Source organism: Megascapheus bottae, chromosome 19, assembly GCF_031878675.1.
Source record: "Megascapheus bottae isolate mThoBot1 chromosome 19, mThoBot2.hap1, whole genome shotgun sequence".
In the NCBI taxonomy this organism is placed as follows: Eukaryota; Metazoa; Chordata; class Mammalia; order Rodentia; family Geomyidae; genus Megascapheus; species Megascapheus bottae.
This window is the reverse complement of record NC_143527.1, coordinates 11018545-11039849: the sequence shown is the minus strand read 5'-3', so window position 1 is coordinate 11039849 and position 21305 is coordinate 11018545. Positions and strand designations below refer to the sequence as shown.

The 21305-nt window shown below is 43.8% G+C and overlaps 1 protein-coding gene across 1 annotated transcript in view; it reads right to left on the bottom strand.

The window, feature by feature from the left end:
* Positions 1 to 618: 618 nt before the first annotated feature.
* The window catches only part of Ccbe1 (collagen and calcium binding EGF domains 1), a 161495-nt gene continuing 140808 nt past the window's right edge, over positions 619 to 21305 (bottom strand). Inside the window, exons 5-11 of the mRNA XM_090353013.1 lie at positions 20543 to 20695; positions 13166 to 13269; positions 10909 to 11029; positions 9019 to 9158; positions 8885 to 8920; positions 7362 to 7397; positions 619 to 5203 (exon numbers count right to left, since the gene is read on the bottom strand). Of these exons, the coding sequence (XP_090209139.1) occupies positions 4970 to 5203; positions 7362 to 7397; positions 8885 to 8920; positions 9019 to 9158; positions 10909 to 11029; positions 13166 to 13269; positions 20543 to 20695 (824 nt within the window). The 3' untranslated portion in view covers positions 619 to 4969. The remainder of the gene's footprint in view (positions 5204 to 7361; positions 7398 to 8884; positions 8921 to 9018; positions 9159 to 10908; positions 11030 to 13165; positions 13270 to 20542; positions 20696 to 21305) is intronic.

The window sequence follows — 21305 nt, the reverse complement described above, 5'->3', positions numbered from 1 at the left end:
CACAGCAGGCTTCAGATTATGCTGGACATCAAGGCGGCAGCCCCCGGTATTTCCCCAGTAGGACGGCCAAGTGTGTGTGTGGGGGCAGGCATTCACTCAGCCTCTTCATTAAGAGCTCTGACAGTATTTACACCAAGATGTCCACTGCTTCACCCAGAACATCCACGAAGCTTCTCTCTGCCAGAGGCCAGGAGGTCTTGTGTGGCCTGTGTGAGTTGTGGGTGGCTGCGGGAAGGAGCCCAGGGTGGGCTTTTATTGGCTCTGTAGTAGCCAGAACTTTCCCTTATGGTGCTGATCAGAGTCTGTAACTGCATATTTATGTGATTCATTTATTTTGTCTGGAAGGATACTTATCTGTTCAACCAAAAGTCCCATTGGGAGGATTAGAATTATGACATTTTGTTCCACACTGTGTGTGTAGCTCCTAACACAATATCCAGCTCTCAACGGGCACTTCATAAGTATTTGCTAAAGGAAAGTGAGTGTGTAGATATATAGGTTATTTCAGGATACTAATGATACACCGAGATGATTAAAATCTCCCAGGAGCAATTTTGTTTCCCTCCTTCCTTCCCTCTCTCCCTCCCTCCCTTCCTTCCCCCTCCCTTTCTCCTTCTCCTCTTTTCCTCTCATGTACCTCACCTCCATCCTCTTTCCAAACAACACTGTAACTATCAACTCACAGCCCTTCTTCCTCCCGACTGTATTTAGCATCTCTCTTTTTCTCTTTCTTTTGTTTTTAGGTAGTCCACATTCTCTCCCCAACCCCCAAAGAAAATCATGTGAATTTCTAATGGAAAACAGAAAAAGCTGAATGTACACTAAAGTCACCTGGGTACAGCAGCAATGGGGTTTGGGGTGGCTAGCAACTAGTAACCCTTCCAGACCCTTGCTTTGTGAGCTCCTAAAGCACTCTCAAAGAGCCCCTAATTTGATAACCCCTTTTGGGGGGACTCAGAGCTACAGAAAGACCCTATAGGGCCTAGCCTCAGTGGTGCATGCGTAGGCCTTCAGACCTTGATTTTGACTCAGACCACTTCTAGCCCCTAGGAAGTGGCAGATCCCCAGTGCACCCCAGCTCTTGAGAAATGTCCCTTTCCATCTTCCTGCATTTACTTGGCACAAGAATGATTCCATCCACAGGACTAGTGTCAGGACACAACACAGGAGAACCACATAAGAAAATAACTTTGTTATTAAGCATATACATTCATACAAAAGTTCTTCATAGTATTACATCCATTACTGGCTGGAATATTAGCTCAACTGTTATATGACCCAATATAAATAATGAACTGTTGCAGAAGCATATGTCTGGTCACTGGGAGAGGTAAATCCATAAAATTCACAAACTCCCTGTGGAATCTCTCAGGGGATTCCTTATGATGTGTGGTAAAAGAGCTCTGTCCTACAGTTTCTTTAATGCAGGAACCTTTGCAGAAGGACTGTATAAACCCATGATTTTATGCATTAACAATTACAGTCATGATTGTTTTTTCCAAATGGAAAATTATTTTTTTGGTTTGTTATGAAACCTACATGCTGATGGTGCCAGGAAACATTTCATCTAGTTCTCCAAATTCATGATTAATAACTTCTATTCTATTAATTGTTGGCCCAGATACATGCAAATGACTTTCCCTTTCAGGAAGGCTGTGTGGAAGACAAGATTTCAGGAGGAGGCTGCAGTGGTTGTCTTTCTCTGCAGGACCCCAGGGATGGAGTTGAAGAAGGAAGCCACACTCAAAATAGAATGAGGAAGTGCAGCCTGAAAACAGGGGTGCCTTGTCAGAGAGGGCTGTCCACTGCCCTCCAGGGAGGGCCAACAGTGGCTCTGGATGTTGGAAAGGAAATATGACCCAGCAGGGTGCTCTGTGCCTGCCTGTTGATGGATTAACTCTTCCCTCCCTTCCCCAGTGAACATTTATTATCTGCTCATGCTATGCACATGTATGAGTCTACAGAGCAGAATTGACTTGGGTCAATTCTGTGGTAGGCGCTGAAAATCAACACAGGAGGTAAGAAAAGGCAGAATCCTCTTTGTCCTCCCATTGGCACAGAAAAGCTGGGAATTTCTCCCTTTGAAACTGGGTTTACTCACACTAAAGTGCATGTCCTCCTTTTACTACCTGCAGGAAATTTTTGTTCTCACTGCTTTGCAATAGCAAAGGTGACTTGTAATTAAGTTCTAGTTAGGAACATGCAAAAAAAAAAAATGGAAGCCATCATTTCTCCTGAAGAGTTCAAGAGATACACAGAAGTCTATTTTCTCTCCTGTAACATGAAGTGACTTAGTATATCTGTGGCAAATTTTATGCTTACTCCTAATTCTTTTTCATGTTTTGTGCAGAAGCCCTGTTTAGACATGATAGCTTGGTTTTTAAAGCCCCAACTAAGATACATTAGAAATAATGATACCTTATAACCTCTTATCTTGGAAAAATGTAATTTGGGCCTAGACAATATACATTTGATGTTATAGTTATCCAAGTTTTGAAAGTCAGAAGATTAGTAATGATTTTCTAAATTGATATACTCTAGTAATTTGAGATTACAAAATAGAGACGATTATGCATTTTGCTGGAGATACTTACCTAGAATAGCCTCACAAATCCTAGCCATTATAATATTCAGTTCATTCTTCTTATATAATAGCCAGGGCTCTGACCAAACATAACAGTTAGCATGCATTTTTATCAGCCTTTGACTGTAAAAATTATATTTCTAAACACAATTCAACTGTCCAAAAAGTCAAGGTAATAAAATTCTCCATGAACAATTAAAGGTGGAACAAGTCATTTCTTACAGAGCCTATGCAGAGTTTTCTTTTGAGCAGGCAGCCATCCATCCATCCATCCATCCATCCACCCATCCACGCCTTTTAAATACTGCATTGCTCAAACAGCAAACATTAAATAAATTCCAGGTTGGACTCAGCAGGTGTTATATCCATCCCTTCTTGAATGTCAAGTCCATGAGAAAGGCCTGATTCTATAGAGACTGAGGGGGAAAAGGGAGGATAGAAAGATGGCCTAGGACAGCATTTGTTTTCATCTTTAAAATGCTGGTGGTCACCCACCGTGGATTTGGCATGAGTGAGAAATAGCTGACCCAAGACTGTATTTTGGACAGGATGGAAAGGAAGGAAGCACTTGAGCTTTGTGGACAGAGCCACTTCCTCTTATTTGTCAGTAAAGAGACTGAGAAGTGTCACATGAAGTCAACAATGGTGGAGAACTCTTCCAACAAGTTTCACCATAGGAGAATAATATATATTCAAAAGAAATGGGGGCTGGATGCTGGTGGCTCACACCTGCAATCCTAGCTACTCAGGAGGATGAAAAACGAGGGTTGTAGTTCAAATCCAGCCCAGGCATGAAAGTCTATGAGACTCTTATCTCCAATTAACCACCAGAAACCCAGAAATGGCACTGTGGCTCAAGTGGTAGAGTGCTAGCCTTGAGCTGAAGAGTTCAGGGACAGCATCCAGGCCCAGAGTTCAAGCTCCCAAGGATAAAAAAAAAAAGAAATGGAAACTGGGAGCACCTACCTGTAATCCTAGCTGAGATATGAGGATTGAAGTTTAAAGCCAGTCCAGATATATGAGTATATTATCTCCAATTAACTACCATATATATATATATATATATATATACATACATACTTGAAGTCAGGAGTGTTAGCATAGTAGCTTTGAAAAAAAAACAGCTCAGGGCTAGACCCAGGCCCAAAATGGGGATGGGAGAGAGAAGGAGGAGAGGGAGGGAGAGAAAGAGAGGAGAAAGAGAATTTCTTTTGAGCATGGAAAATAGCTTTTCCATTTCCTTATTCAAGAGAATTCTCAATAGTCAACTCCCTTTTTGTGGGTCTCACTCTAAACAAAAGCCTCAAATCCCTAAAAAACCAAATTTGCCTGTCCCCGCTACTTAGGATTCAGTGAGGTCCCTCTCTTTCCCCTGTGCCCATAGCACTTTCCCGTCACTTTCCTTCCATCCTTGAGCTCCATTGTGTATGGATTCAACTTACATCATAGCCTAATGACCTGTCTCTGGGCACCTGGTCAGAGCCAGCGAATCTGAACCTCTTTCTAAAGGTCAAACCACCTTATTTAACAAATCATCTGTGCTTTACGGAGCAAGGTATGGTTGCAATCAAATACGTTTTAAAGAAAGTTGTGTTTCCTTTTCTGGTAGTACTGGGGCTTGAACTCAAGGCTTTGGGTTTTCTAGGCAGGTACTTTACCACTTATGCCATATCCTCAGTCCTAAGCAAGGAACAAAATGGACTTCATTCCTTTCTACAATTTGGAAAAGATTTTTTTTTTTGGATAGCCAAAAGAACTATCTTTTTCAAGTAGGATTCTTATGAATAAATAGGTGATATAACCTTCTAATTGTCCTGTTTAAGGATCGAATATGGCAAGTTAGATAACTTGTTAGATAACAGTAAAAATTTATAATTCTCCATTTCCCCTAATCATTCCTTAATTTTCTCCACTCTGTAACAAAATTTTGGAGTCAGAGTTGGATAGCAAGTTGGAATGGAATCTACTAGCTTGTCAAGAAAGATCACCCTTCAACCCCCTTTTAAATGGAAGACCCCTATTAGAGGAGGAATAATCTAGTCTATTTTGAACACATTGGTTTTTGAAGTAGCCACACATTTTCTAAGAGCTCACGTTTAGTATTCTGCCTCATTTTAAGATATCATGGAAGTTACTGAGAAAGCTAGCTGAGTATGGAAGAAGTATGATCTAGACCATGCAATATCCCTCCACAGCGAGTGTGTCATGTCCTACCTGCCTCCAGCAGAACTCATGCAAACATTATTTGGAAGAGGCCTAGTGGGGGAGCAGAAGTAAGAGGAAAGACAACCAAAATTTATCCCGTAGGCCTCCAGCGCCTTTTTTCTTTAGATGCGTGTACTGCAGGAAAAGGGACTGTTCAGCTGTTGAAGATGTAACTGTGTGCTATGGATAAAAGTCTCCGCGGCCCCCCAAGTCTCTTGCCTCTGTTCTTCTTGGATCGTCATCTCCAGAGCCAAAGTCCATGGTCTCTGGGTAGTTAGAAAATTCCTGAGGTGAAGGGAACTCCTCTGTGGAAGAGTGAGTCCGGTGCCCGAACACCTTCTCTTGCAGTTCTGTGATGTCATTTCGGATGTCTGCCAGCATGAGCAACAGGAAGTCGAACGACCCTGGGGGTCCCTGTGAGTATGGGAGAAACCAAAGCTATGACTTATGGCACACTTGCCCTCACCACAGCAGTTATGGCCATCTGGCTCCACCATTCGCTAGGAGCTGCAGCTTGCAAGCAACTCTCTTGTGAATAATTGTGCCCCAAGTACAGTAAATGTAGACAGACGGCCTGTGACCTTCAAGATTCTTCTCCAACTCCCCATTTCATATAGCACCGGTGATACATTCACCTGCCCCCTCCCTCCTCACTCCAGGCAATAGGGAATTGGGTAGAAGAATAAGAGGACCACCCTCTGAGATATGCGCCAGAATAATCTTGAAGCCACTGCGAGGGCAGTAGAATAAAGATTGGATTCGATTGGTTTTGAGTCTCAGCTTTTGCTGCTGGAAAGTTGTGTGGTCACAGACAAAGCACTTGGTTTCTTGTTGTCTCAGTTGCCCGCTTGGAAAATGGGAACAATGAGTCCCACCTTCACAGATTGTCATACAGTTCAGACACGAACATTCACGTGACTTAATCCATGTAAAAGGTGTAGAGGATACTAAAAGCTCAAAATGCTATCACCTATTCTTGAAAAGTGCTATTTTAAAGATAGTTATGAGAGTATGGTTTAAAAACACCAAATCCTAGCTGGACGCTGGTGGCTCATGAGATGTGAGGATTGTGGTTCAAAGCCAGCTCAGGGAAGAAAAGTCTGTGAGACTTTCATCTTTGATAAACTACCCAGAAAAGGCTGAACATGGTGCTGTGGTGCAAGTGATAGAACACTAGTCTTGAGCAAATGCCCAGGCCTAAGTCCAAGCCCCAGAACTGGCATGAAACCCAAATCAACCAAAAACCACGCCCCTCCACACACAATCCTTAATGACTAGAAAATAGACAAATAAGAACTTCATATTTTTCCTACTTATTAAATATCTCTCGTCACTGTATCGTATTTATTAAACTTTATTTTTATGCCGATACAGTGCCTTGAACTCAAGGCCTCGTGTTCTTGCTTAGCTTTTTTAGCTCCCAAACTGATTGAGCATGGTGAACAACAACAAAAGTGTGTTCAAGCTCATCACAGTACACACACACACACACACACACACGTTCTGGAACTGGTGGAAAAGTTTAAAGGCACAATGAAGCAACAGCATAGACGGCAAAGTATTTATTGTAGTATTTTTATGTCAGCTCACACTCAAGATAACCAGTGTGGCACATCACCCTCGCCTATCAAGCCTGCTAAGCAGTGAGGAAATGAATGGCCAGAGATGCTAAGAAATGTTGTTACCAAGCTAACAGGTGAGAGAGCTGAGAAAACAGCCCAGACCTCCTTCCTCTAGGCCACAAGGTTTAGTTTTTATACGGAAATGACAACAAGCTTTAGGGCCTGTACATTGTGCCTGAGATCTTTTTGCTCAAGGTACTCAACTACTTGAGTGACAGTTCTACTTCTGGCTTTTTGGTGGTTAGTTAGAATAGAGAATCTCATGGACTTTCTTGCCTGGGCTGGCTTCGAACTTTGATCCTCAGACTTAGCCTCTTGACTAGCTAGGATTCTAGATGTGAGCCAACAGAACAGGGATAATGTCCATTTCTAATCTCCTAGATGCTTCTGTTTATAGGTAGCCAATTTATTCTTCCATCCCAAATCAAGGACATCCATGGCCTGATATCTTGGTCCTTTCTGGAATGTTATAATGTGCTTGGGAATAGACTTACAGCATGTGGGACTGGTGAGTAGATATTTTGTATAAAGATCAAAATAAAAGAAAAAATAACCAGTGAAAAATTTAAAAATGAAATCCAGGGCCTGGAGCATAAGCCTAGCATGCTTGCTTAGCATGCACAAAGCCCTGTGTTTGATTCCTTGGAAGCAAATACACAGAAAAAGCTGAAAGTGGTGCTGTGGCTCAAATGGCAGAGAGTTAGGCTTGAGCAAAATGTGTCCAGGACAGTACTCAGGGCCTGAGTTCAAGCCCCAGGACTGACAAAAAATAAAAATAAATTCAAACCAGCTGTTAAAGGCTGGTTCTTCCTCACCCTGGAGCTCTGCGGGGAGTGACAGCCAGGAGGGTGAGTTTCTGGGGTTAAGGCCCTATTAATTGCTCTCAAAGGTTCACAGCCACATTCTTGGTGGCCTCCCTCCTGAGAAGCTTGACAGACAGTGCCACTTACTGGAGATCCTCTGGGCCCAGGTGCTCCTCTTTCTCCCTGGAAACAGAAAGGTCGGGGTTAGTGTTCAGAGCACAGATATTACCTCGTCTCTAGATACCACCAACCATCTCCCTGTGTAAACCAGGCCTTTTCTGTAGGAAACAAATGTGGGATTGAAGCTAGACTCATGGGACTAATTAGTTGAACAGAACTGCTTAGATCAAGTGTCTCTCCTGCCAAGTTCCCCTACAGCCATATATTTTTAAACCAGATCTGACAAGCGGAATACTTATATTTTCAGGCAGCATGTAAAATACCTGACACATTCTAAAGCAACGCATGCCAACTTCTCTAAGAGATCAGAAAGCAGTCGGCTCGAAAAAAATGAATCAGAACTTCTGTTCTTGACTTGAAGCACAGAAATGAGGGCCCAGGCAAAACCACCCTCCAAGACAAACAGGTTAATGAGAAAAACCAGTGTGGCCCTCACAGCACAGAGGCCAGGGTTATTTTCCTAGTAGTGGGACTGGTGATTGTTTTTCTTCTTGCTTTCAGTGGCAGCTCAAAACCTTATTTTTATAAAAACATAATACTAAAAGAGCCCTGCCTTTTAGATTTTGTTCTTTTTGGTTTGTTTTTGTCAGTCGTGGGGCTTGAACTCAGAGCTTAGGCACTGTCCCTGTGCTTTTTTGCTCAAGGCTAGCACTCTACCATTTTGAGTTACAGCGCCACTTCTGGATTTCTGGTGGTTTGTTGGAGATAAGAATCTTACAGACTTTCTTGCCCCAGCTGACTTTGAACTGCCATTCTCAGATCTCAGCCTCCTGGGTAGCTAGGATTACAGGCGTGAGCCCCCAGCCTGTTCTTGTTCTTTTTTTTTTTCCAGTCCTGGGCTTGAGCTCAGGGCCTGAGCACTGTCCTTGGAGTTTCTCAAGGCTACAGCTCTACCACTTGAGCCTCAGCACCACTTCTGGCGTATTTTTATGTATGTGGTACCGAGGAATCGAACCCGGGTCTTCATGCATGCTAGGCAAGCACTCTACCACTAGGCCAAACTCCTGGCCACTGTTTTGTTTTTTTAAAAGTAAGATATGAGTATGTTTTATCTAAAGTGCTTTGGGACAAGAAGTGAATCAGATTTCACAGCATCTTGAGTTTGAAATATTTTCAAAATGTTACTGGTTGAACATCCTTAATCTGAAAATCTGCTTCAAAATTTCCCTCCATATTCCATTTTTTTTCTTTGAGACAAGGTCAGGCAGTCCAGGCTGGCCTTAACGTCAGTGTTTATATCTCAGTCTCTCATGATTGGTTTTCAAGCATGCGCTATCATGCCCAGTTAAAATCCAAACTTCCTGGAGTGTCATGTCAACTCTCTGAATGTTTAGGATTTTGGGACACTTGGATTTTTGCATAGCTGTGATTCTATTTTGCCATATGCGATGTGGGGACGTAAGTAGTTGCCTATTGAATGTTACCAGATTTCTGTGGAGTGGGGAGAAATGGAGAAACCTTCAGCTATACTGACCATTTTCAAGGCTTACCTTTGAGCCATCTCTTCCTGGTGCTCCTGGTGGACCCTGTAAGACACAAGGATCTGGCTTAATGGAAGGAGAAAAAGCACAGGACAAGAATACTTTCTCCAATAGCAGTAGTAGATCTCTGCTGAGATACTGACCACAGGGCCCCTCCGGCCTTGCTTAATGTGGGACAGATCTGGAGATGGCCCCATGGGTCCCATTGAGCCCCGGGGGCCGGGTTGGCCCGGAGGGCCTGGCGTCCCTGGAAAGCCTGGGCTCCCTTTGGGTCCTGGTGAGCCTGTAATGAGAGAACACAGCCCATGAGAGGACTCTGCCGACAGGCCGGTCTCTAGACCATAAGGCCACTGCTCCCCAATCCTTTTTCTTTATGTGCCAGGTCTTGAACTTAGGCCCTTAAACACTGTTCCTTAGCTGCTTTTGCTCAAGACTTAACACTTGATGAACATTTTCACTTCCAGCCTTTTAGTGGTTAACTGCAGATAAGAGTCTCAGACTTTCCTGCCTGGACCAGATTTGAACTGCGATCCTCAGATCTCAGACATCTGAGTATCTAGGATTGCAGGCATGAGCCACCAGCTCTTGCCTTTTACAATATGCCCCCTACCTTCTGGCAGCTTCACTAATATGCCTCAAGGGAATATTAATGCAACAGCATTTTCCTTTCTATCTTCCTCTCCTTTCATGGATCAGCAGACTTCCTCAATCTCAGGTCAGATGCTTGAGACAATCTTGTTCTAGTTCAGAGAGCAGCAGCCACTCTCTCAACTTTCAAACTCAATGGATTCTGATCCAGTATAGCTTCCGATGTGGCTGCCAGGCTGTGATTCATGGACTTGAAGTGAACTTTTATTTACAGGTGAGGGAAACCCTTTCAAGCTTCTCTAATACATCTTAATACATCCTAGCACTATAAATAAGAAATGAAAATTTTCTTCATGCAAGAGCCTGGTCCATTGGAAATCTCATTCATCTTCAGTCACTCCTCTGCTCCCTCGAGGACCCTGGACAGATCAAGTTATGTTAGAGGCCAGCTGGAATATCTGTCACTGCTAAACTGTGATAACCCGAGGTGAGACAGTCCATTATTCAGAATCACACAAGCACTAATATTATATCCTTTTGTGAAAAAAGTCTATTGATCTGTCTTTCCAGGCAGAGGCTCATCAGAAAGCCTGAAAACACCTTGTAATTATTTTTAAATTCGTATCCCATATTTCCTGGGTCTTTGCTCTTCTTGTCTAAGCTGGCCTGGACTTTGATCCTCCTGTCTTAGGTCTCTTATATTACTACTTTGTCAAGTGGGCATCACCACTATTTTATTGAGATATGGTCTCAATAGCATTTTGGGTGTCCCTGGGCTGGTCTTGAACCACAATCTTCCTAATCACTACCTCCTGAGCCACTGAATTATTGGGCTTAGCCTAATACCTACTTTTAAAGAATATATATATAGGCAAAACAGGGAATTTAAATTAAAATGTTGGGGTCGGGAGTTTAGCCTAGTGGTAGGAATGCTTGCCTGACATGCACAAAGACCCACATTCGATTCCTCAGTACCACATACATAGAAAAAAGCCAGAAGTGGTGCTGAAGCTCAAGTGGTAGAGCTCTAGCCTTGAGAAAGTCCAAGGACAGTGCTCAGGCCCTGAACTCAAGCCCAGGACTGGCAAAAAAATATGTTAAAATATGAAAGGAAGAGGAATGAGAACTGGGAATAGGTGAAAACAAGGGAAGGATGGCCATGAGTTGGCAGAACTGAGTGGTAACTTTGTTCTAGTTGTGTACATGTTAAATTCTTTCTAGTATGAGTTAAAGAATAGCTATTATTGTGTGTTTCTCTAGTTTTAAACAGTCTTTAGGTCCATTCCTAACATCCCAGGATCCCTTATGGCACAGCTATGTGCCTGCTCCCCCAAACCTGTTTTATGTCTCCCAGTGGAAGCCAGAGCAGGCCACCCAGCCCTGCTGAGTATGAACCAGCCGGCCTCTGCTGGTTCTCTCAGCCCTGGGGACTTCTCCACACTTACCAGGTGGGCCCTGGCCCCCTGGCAGGCCAGGAGGTCCTGGGAGGTAGGCGTTTAAGGCTAGCACCTTGTCTCCAGTGACATATTTGCCCAGCTCAGCAGCATTGTTGGGAAGCAGGGCAATCTACAAAGAGAAGAGAACAGCAAAGCTTTGAAGACAACTGAGCAACTGCAAGGTCAACTCTAGCATCAGGCAGACTTCAGCCCTCTCATTGTCTATGGGATCTGGACTTCCTCATCCTAAGACTGACCTTCAAACAGTCACCTGCAGGGCTGCTACAGGAGCAGAGTGGTGACATCTTTAATGTGCCTGGCCAGAGTCTAGCCATTACACATCAACACAAAGCAACATCCTGTCTGTGCTTGCTCCTGGCTCTAATCCTCAGTGGTAGACTGACCTCGTTACCTATGACCTCACAGCCTTCCAGATTTTCATTTTCATGTCCATAAAATGAGGTGACCATATCAGCACACTTCAAATTTCAAACAAGCAAGCCTGGTGATGAGTCATACCCATGGCTGGGCTTTCAAACTCTTCCCTGTGCTCCTCCAAGCTCACCTGGCCTCCTGGCTGCCCCACCTCACCCCCCCACCATGAGTAATCACATTCTGGCTTCTTGTCAGCTGCAGGGAGAATAGGAGTGAAGGTACCCATGAGCTAGATGTCTTGGAGGTGACCTTCTGCACAAACGAGGCCCAGGTGGGCTTGTGGGATACAGCTGTTGTTATATAAGCATTCTGAGGAAGATGGTAGCACCTTCCATTTTCCCTCATCTCCCATCAGTGAATTTCGGAGGATCAATGTCTTACATTAGCCTCGTAGTAGAACACTGGAGCCCACAATGAAGTATGCCCTCCCACTGGCATGAATTCCTGAGATGCAGCTTGAAAAGCACTTCATAATTAGTACTAGCTTAGAGAGGAAAAGCTCAGGGGCAGTGCCCAGGCCCAGAGTAGAAAGAGGGAATTCTCTCTTACAAAAAGAAAAAAGTTCTCTGTCAATAAAGCACAGACAAAATACAAGTGTAACCATCCTAGGGTAACAGATATCCCGAATGTACGTTCTTTAACAAAATTCACACGGATGTTGGGCATGGTGGCACAGAGTATAATCTCAGCACTGAGGAATTCCAGCAGGGGCAGGAAGATCATGAGTTTGAGGCCTGATTTGGCTACATATTGAGTACCAGAACAGCTTGATTTACACAGTTAAGATTCTTGTCTCAAAGAAAAATCCCCACAAAATAAGCAAGGCTGGGAGGAGGATACTGGGGGAAGCTAAAGAAGGGTAATAGTGTCCAAGAAAAAAAAAGAAAATGAGGCCCGGGAGATGGCCTAGTGGTAGAGTGCTTGCCTAGCATGCATGAAGACCAGGGTTCGATTCCTTGGTACCACATACATAGAAAAAAAGCCGGAAGTGGTGCTGAGGCTCAAGTGGTAGAGCTCTAGCCTTGAGAAAGTCCAAGGACAGTGCTCAGGCCCTGAGCTCAAGCCCAGGACTGGCAAAAAAAAAAAAAAAAAAAAAAAAAAAAAAAAGAGAAATGAGATAACCAAGGGACAGCAAAAGAGATGAGAGATAACATAGTACATTAAGGACAACAATCACTCATTATATGGCTTTTGTTTCTATATCCTGGAGGTACTTTCATTTAGTATCATCCAATATGGCCTATGTATCTAGGTTTTTCTCTATTGTAAATCTCTGCTAGGTTTTTTTTGTTGTTGTTACAGTATTTTACCTTGATATCTGATATATTGTATATATATATGTTTATTTGAAATATGCTAGGAAAGGGGGGAAAACAAGATGAGGGGTGGGGATGGGGGGAGGGAAATGGGGACCAAGGCGTGAGAAAGGGTATCAATGTTTGTGAAGTAATGCACCTTCTATCTGGTGAATATAATGTAACCCTTCTATTAATTACAATAAAAAATATATGAAAAAACAAAAAAGAGAAATGTAATCATTACTAGACTTACAAAATGATAGCCTCTCTGTACAACACCTTGATAATAACAATAACATTGTAATAAAAACAAAACACAATAGTAGCATCTCTACCCTCTCTATAGTTCTACCATGTGTTTCTTACCAGAATCCTGTGTGTGTGTGTGTGTGTGTGTGTTTACACTGTCAGCTCTGTCACCCACACTCATCTGACATGACCCACAGTGAGTGCTCAGCCTGCATGCCCCCACCTTCCACCCTGGCCACACCCTCCTTTCCTCTACTGCACTGCTCTGGCAGAGTTCTCCCTACCTTCTGCTTCAGCTGCAGCACTGTCTGCTTCATCTGGTGGAACTCCTTGCAGGTAGCACAGCATGTCCCGGCCTTCACAGCGTCCTCAGACTTCTCCTCATGCCCTAGAGATGAGGCAGCATGAGGAAGAGTTGCAAGGTGGGGTGGGTATGGACACAGAGCAGCTGATGATGGGCATAGAGGATTTGATAGTTCTGAGGTTCTTGGCCACCATGCCCCAGAGGTCGGAGGAGAGGGGCTAGAAAGAGAGGCTGTGCTACCTTTTGGGCAGCTGTTCCTATTTGGACATCCCAAATGCATGAAAATGCAGACCAGGGTTCCCTTATCAGTGCCTTTAATGTCTACAAACATGGAGCCTTTATCAGTGCCTTTCAAGATACAAGCTCTATAAATCTGCTTTATATGTCCCTCGAAGGGGAAGTTCTCACAGGCTAGCAATAGCCGTGAGTGTAAGTAACAGAACTCACAAAGTGAATCGTCATTGCCTCTGACGATCCAGATCTTCACAGGAGTATGGCTGGGTTGAGCGGGATCCAAAAAGTAGAGACAGAAAGAGGGCTTTGCAGAAGACATGAGGAGGAGTGAGACACCTCAGCCGGGAGGCTGGAAGAGAGGCTGAAGGTGACATTTCCCCGTGCTTTCCATGCTAGTGTAAGTCAATGACGAGGCCATGAGAGGTGGCTAGCTCTCAGCTACCTATAGGCTATCAACAGACTCAGTCCATCTGGACTCTGCTGCTCCCATAGGAACTCACATTCTGTGTAGACAGCACAACTTAGGTTGGACAAAACTTCAATCTTTACCCCTAAACACCCATTTTATGTGATCCCACCCATATGCCTACCCTAATTTCCATTCAGAACTCTCTTAATCATCTTCCCAACCATTTATCCTTCCATCCACCCATCTTTCCTACCTCCTTTCCTTTCCATCTACTTATTCCGCATCTGCTATTTAGCCTGCACAAAGTGTATTAAATAAAAGAAATATGACCCAGATGCCAGTGGCTCATGCCTGTAACCTGAGTATCCTCTAGCCATTCAGGAGGCTCAGATGTAAGGAAACTTCCCCATGAGGCTCTTATCTCCAATTAACCACTCAAAATCTGGAAGTGGCACTATGGCTCAAAGTGGTAGAGTGCTACCTTTGAGCAAAAGAGCCAAGAGACAGCACCCAGGCCCCTTACTGGCAAAAAAGAGAGAAAGAAAGACAAAGAAACCTAATTCACATTCTATACCTGACCTTTTTTTAGAAGCAAGTCCTGTTGGCAGAAATGCTAAGTCACACACCAAAGTTTACATTTGTATTTTAACATAACTACTTGAAATTTCCTACTGCTGGCGCCACTGGGCAATCTGACAATTCTGTGACAGGATAAATCTCATCAGCAGGTTCCAGACTTCATTTGGGTCACAGAATATTAGAACTGACCCATCTCTGCGCCACTGTCTCTAACAGAAAAGAAAAGCAATTTCCAGAAAGGGAAGCAACTTGATTTTTTGACTTGGAAAGGCCTGGGCTGTGTTCTGTTCCTTTGTACAATTATCAAATGCTGGAAAATCAAGATTAACAGCACAGGAAAGCCTTGAAGTTGCCATGGATGTGGGTCAAAGTGTAGACTGGTAGACTGAGGGGATCAGGTTGTTAATCTCACTGTTGTCACTCAGTACCTTTGAGAGTATGCTAACCACAGCTCTGCATGCATCTGTGCCTTGGTACCTGTCACCTATGACGAATTAATTAAAGAAGACACTTAGCTCCTAGAATGGTTGCCTGTCCCAGTGCAAATGCCCCCCCATAGGGTACTCACTAATCCTAATGCTTATTGTTTACCAGAAATGAGAGCTATGAGGTAGGTAACGTGATATCATTCTGTGACTATAGCTCTGTGAGGGATGAAGATCAAAACTCTATCTTCTTTATGTGTGAAGTTTCTGGAGCACAAAGGTCCTTGTGGAGCTCAAAGCTACCTCATAGATGGCATATTAGCGGTTCATTTAGAAATCAAGATGGAATCTCTCCTGTGTGTTTTCAGTCCTCTTAGTTTATGGTGTGCGTTGGCATCTCCAGGGAAAGTCCAGTGAGACAGCATTTAACAATTTCCTTCCAGCTTGTTGGAATGTTGAAGGTGCAATATTATTGACTCACCACCAGGGGGCATGGAGCTCAAATTTTTACTGAACTGTAGCAGGCTGCACATAAGAAGCATCAGAAATGTGAACGCACCACTTAACGTGGTAGTAAGACCTACATGAACAGAGCAAAACCAAAGAATGTTCCCAACATATTTCACGAGGGCGGTGTCAAGAAAGAACAAAAGCTTGTTTGTTTTCAAAGATTGGCTGTGCAGATTTGTGCTCTAGATTTCGTGGAAGTGTGCGGCCATGCCAGATTACAATCCTCTGGGGGCCTCTTAGAAATCCTGGGAAACCTGTTGCACCCCATCCATCTTAGGGTGGCAGTGTGGCAACAGGATCTGAGAGTCTGAGTGCTCCCCAGGTGACTGCAAGGTTGAGAGTCACTGATCTATGACTTATCGGAGCTTGGGAGTGATACGAAACACCTGGCTGTCTTTCCCACTTTGAACTGGAGTGAATGATGCTGGGGGGTCATGGCCATGTTATCGGAAAAGAAACAAAAGTTGAAAAATAAAGACGGGTATGCTAATTACTGCGGAGCCAACCTCTCCCCATCAGTGGTGCACAGACTCCCCGGGGTGCTGAAACTGGCTCCAGCTCCATGTTTTCCAAACCCCAAATCAAAGTGACTGAAATACCTATTAGCCAGATGGCTTGTGTCACTGAATCTGAGCATTGTCAGCTCTCAGGCTGGAGAAGCCTTGGGGGGGCCATGCTCCTCTACTCCGTCTGTCTTTGCTTAAAAAAAAAAATCTCTCCTACCTTGTAGACATTAGACAATGCAAAGTTAAAAATGGTAGGCCAGAAGAGGAGATGACATGTGTTTGTGTTCAATAATCATTCATTAACCCCCAACCTCAGAACGATCATGTGAAGTACTAGCTTAGCTGCTTAATATTTCAGAAGGCAGAAGGGCTCTTTGGGGCCCTAACATTTCGTATTACTGAGCCAAATGTTCAGATGTGCAGTTACTCACCTTTTAGACATTGTCAGGCAAGTTTTCTGCTTAGAAAGTGTTGAAGCTGGTTATGTTTTCAAGTCTCGGTAAGGACAGCACAAATAAATGAGAACGCATGAAGTGCCAATTGGCAGCAGCGGCTTGTTGATTACGCTGCATCACACCAAGTTTGGAAACAAGTTTAAGAGGCTGTAGGGGTCTTCCGAGTTCATGGAGCTCATGTCTCTGGTCTACAGAGAGGAAAAGGGAGGCCCGGAGATCTGACCAATGCCACATAGCTAGTGAGTTCTACGGCAATCCTGGTTATCAGCTCTCCTAACTCCCAGGAATTTTCTATATCATCACAGCTGTTGAAGAAATGACTTCAAGATGCTTCCTCCCAGCCAACCCATCAGAGTTAGTGTAAGCTGCTCAGTGCCCAACCTCATGAGACAGGATGTGAAGATGCACCTGTCCTTCCTTACACCTGCATGTGTGTCAGTGCTGGGATGTTTCTCTTCATAAAACATAGAAGCAAATGCTTATGCACCACATATATATATATTTGCTTTGGTTTGCTTGGTGTTCCAGTCCTGGGCTTGACCTGAGAACCTGGATGCTCTCCCTGAACTTCTTTTGCTCAAGGCTGGTTATCACTTGAGCCTCAGCTCCATTTCCAGCATTTTTGTGTTTAATTGGAGATAAGAGTCTCATGGGCTTTGCTGTCCAGGGCTTTAAACCATGATCCTCAGATCTCAGCTTACTGAGTAGCTAGGACTCAGATGTGAGCCACTGAAACCCAGCTCCATACTTCTTATATGTTTGAGATACGGTCTCACTCTATAGCTTAGTTTGGGTTCAAATTCATGATCCTCCTATCTTTAGCCTCCCCAGGATGGGATTATAAGTTTGTGTCATCATGTTTGGCTATAAAGTTTTCTAAGAAATCATTTTTTTGTACTGGGCTTGTTTGTGTTTATGAGGTGCTGAAATTCAAGGCCAGCTTCTATTATATAGTGAGATCCTGTCTCGGGGGATTAGAGAGAAAGAATGGAGATTTTAAAAAGAAAAAAAGTAACCAAATACAAATGTATCCAATATTGGACAGGGAAGGGGGGAAAACCAAGAGGGGGGCGGTAATGGGGACCAAGACATGTGGAAGGGTATCAATGTATGTGAATTAATGCACCTTCTATCTGGCAAATATCATGTAACCCTTTTATTAAATACAATAAAAATATATAAAAAAGATATCAAGCATAAAGCGTACAAAAATAAAAAAATAAAAATAAAAAAATAGCTACAGTTTGTAGCTAACTTTTATTTTAAAGCAATCTTTCCTTTAACATACTTGACCTGCAAATCTTTGAAAGAGTGGGTCCAGTAATGTACACATCTCCAAACTTGTATGCACAGGATGGTTAAGAAAGAAACTCATTAGCACTGCACTGGCCCCCAAAGTCCTATAGAGCCTAACGCTGCAAAACAAATGGCTGAGATTTCCCACCTCCCTGCCTCAGCCATCACTGAAGATCAGCGCATAGGTGACCTCTCCAGGCTGATGCTACCGCTGCACTCTAATTCAGAGCCACCCTTCAAGTACCACACACAGCATGATGGCTGTCTATCTGCTAGCTTGGGGATTGGAGAGGAAAGTGTTTGGAGAAGCTGGATCTTACATCGGTGGGTGAAGAGAACTGGAAACCAAAGAACAAGGAAACAGCGTCTAAGACTTGATACTATTCTCTGTTATCAACCTCTCTGGGTGTTGCTAGTTATGCCAGTTTCCCTGCAAACCATTCTTCTTGGCCAGGCAGAGATAGCTGGTGGAGGGGTTAGGTTCCAGGTCCCAGGTCCTTGTGCCCTGATACATGGCAGAGTTGGCTGTTGCAGTTTCTGATGGCCCTGCTCTGGTTAGGGCTACCCCAGATGTCTTGGACATCAGGTGAAAGAGGATTCACCTGCACCTTAACTCGAGGCAAAGACACAAATGCTATCGCCAGATTGGGCAGCTCACAACCCACCAAGCTCAAGAGCGGGAAATCCAGTTTTAAGGTGAAAAGTCAGAAAGCTACTTTGCGGCGACTAATTCTCAAGTATGCACACCCATGAATTGATTAGTAGTTAAAAGATGGTATCCTTCTCCCGCCCAAAGAGCTTCTGCTTTTCAATAAAGGCTATAATCTAAGAGACAAATTATACATTATTGTCTCCCCCCAACTTCTCTGCCCTGAGGAAAAGGCAGTTATTTTACTTTTAAACAAAAAACATCTGTAAACATCATTCTAGTCTCTTTCAACTAACCTCCTGGCCTCAAAGTCTGCTCCTCCTTGCCTTATGATCATCTTGGGGGGTGGGGGGGATAGGAGGACAAGATCCCCATGCTCAGGCTCTCAAAAGGGTCCCCAATCCTAGTTTTCTAACTTACACAATGAACCCCAACTACCCAGTCTCCAGCTGGCTCCAAATAGGTATTGTACGTTCATTTCTAACACATGGCGTTTCTTCATGACTCAACAAGTTGTTTGTCAAAATTGTGCTTTGTAGTTTTTTTCCTTGTGAGGCAGCTGGTCCCCAGCTGTCTGCTGTCTCCTCTCCCCTTCGGAAGCCAAGGTTTCATCTCACAAGCTTTCAAACTGGCGTCTTCATCTCCCTGCATCTCTAGGTATATGGGGATTTGACCTTTAAGACTATTACCATTAAAAAAAAATAGCCCTGGCTCCCTTCAGTGGTGATGACTGTGTTCTAGTCATGTTCTCTTCCCAAGCAGATGCCAGAGCTCAGCCCTTAGCATCCTCTTCTCTACATTGGTGAGTGGAAGCGCGGGCCCCGGGCCGGATAGAACCTGCCCTCCAGGCAGAAAGACTAAGGGCTTTCTATCTAGGGAATTTGCCTGGTTGACCTTGGTCAGAGAAGATCAGTTAGTTCAATGTTCATTCCAGTAGGAAGACCTAGTGACATTAGGGCCTATAGACTGAAATCCTGAATTTCTGATGACTAGCTGGCACTGCTGACCTGGCAGAGAGATCAGAGTTATTTAATAAGTGAGTGCTGTGATAATGGCCCACTAAGGCATTCTCTGAGGCACAGGCATAGCATTGGAGCTTCTTTTCCTTTCTCTCCCTTCCTTACCATTTCCCTCCAGCTCATTTGTTCTTTTCAACTCCAGACTAAAAGCAGGAACCCAGCACTCAGGCTGATCACATGCCTCAGTGACGAGACATCTCAGTGGGATCAGGGGACAGAAGATGACCCAGGTTCTCGATGCTGCACTGAAGCTCCAGCTGTTAGACATTTTCCAACAGACTGTGCGCTGATGCTTTCCATATAACACAAAGTGATTTGCTTTGAGAAATCAGACATATAACACAAGCACCCATTTTCCGGGCTGAAATAAATTTCCTCTGTCAAAGTGATATAAAAATTCATAAGCACTCTCAGATTCTTCTTCTTCTTCTTCTTCTTCTTCTTCTTCTTCTTCTTCTTCTTCTTCTTCTTCTTCTCTTTCTCCTCCTCCTCCTCCTCCTCCTCCTCCTCCTCCTCCTCTTTTTTAAAAATCTGATCATGAATTGAATAACAAATAGCTCATGGACAGGGCCCAGGCATAAGTACTTTTGAGTAGCATTGATACAGATTGGTACCTTATGTGGGAAATGGTTCATATTTTTATTTCAGCACATTTCTTTGGAGAGGACACAGTATTTCTGTCCTCTTTTCTGCTCATCTTGATTACCCTTAATATATGACCAAGCTTTGCTGTTTTCCCATTAGCCTACTGCTTTCTTCTAGCCCTGCTTGATAATGAACATTGCCTCCCACCACCTTTCCCTAGAAGCACTTGAACTTATGTTCAGTGTTCTCACCTCAGGTCCCACCTGCCCTTTTTGTCCACTGGCTCCACAGGAGCAGCTGGGCTTCCTAGCGACTATAGATAATAATATGCAAATTATATATACATATTCTACAATACATGAGTATATTATGTAAAATAAGATATAGAACATAAATGCTAAAATGTCACCAAAATATAATTATGTAATATGAGCTATATGCTCTACATATTTATATTTCACATATAATGATATATACATACTTGGGACCTTTCTAGGTTATAGTATATAAATAATATATATTATATATATATATACCATAATACATATCACACGAAAGGATAGGCATTGTAGTACTATATTTATATAAGATATAGAGTAAAAAAGTATATACAAATATGTATACACATAGATAGAGTGATAAAGTTGTATCCAGATCTGATAACATAAATGATATATTACTGACACTCACCGGTGTCGTTGGGGTATCTGTCACGACTGGTACATGTCTTCCCGTCGTCCTCTAAGACGAAGCCTTCCCGGCACTCACAGCGGTAGCTGCCCACAGTGTTGGTGCAGATGTGAGCACACAGCGTCTGGTTGCTGGTGGCACACTCGTCAATATCTGGTTTGAGTCAAAGGTGAAGAACCCTCAGCTTCAGAGAAGCCACTTTGAGCACAACTGATGACATGGGCTGGCACAGGCATGTCCCCTCTGTTGATAATGCAAGTGACACCCGGCCTGATGGTGACCAGAGAAATCTGGAACAGAGCCAGGCACTGGAAGCGCAGGCAGCCAGCTGTGCAAGCAGCCTCGAAGGCCGAGAGACCATCATTCCAGACCGGGGCTGGACTCTGCTCAAGGGCTTCCTGACGGCTACATGGCTAGGCCTTTAGAGACTGGCCTGGAAACGGAGGCCCATGAAGCCGCCCGAAGTGCTTCCTACGGCTCCTCAGAAGAGCATGTGACAGAGCCGATGGCAGCAGCCCTCAAGAAGCAACTTAGTGGCTTGAAGTTCCCCCTTCGTCGTTGGGGGTTCCAAACAGCATGATGGTGACCCAGAGGTCATTCTGGAATGGCCTCTTCCCACTCAGGAGACATCCTAGCTACTTCTGATAAAAGAAAATAGTCACCATGAGTCTTAGGAGAGTGAGTGTCCCCAGGAAGCCTCTGCCTCATAGTGACCCAAGCAGACTCCTGGTGAGCTGTGGAAATGAGTCGTGACAGCATCAAA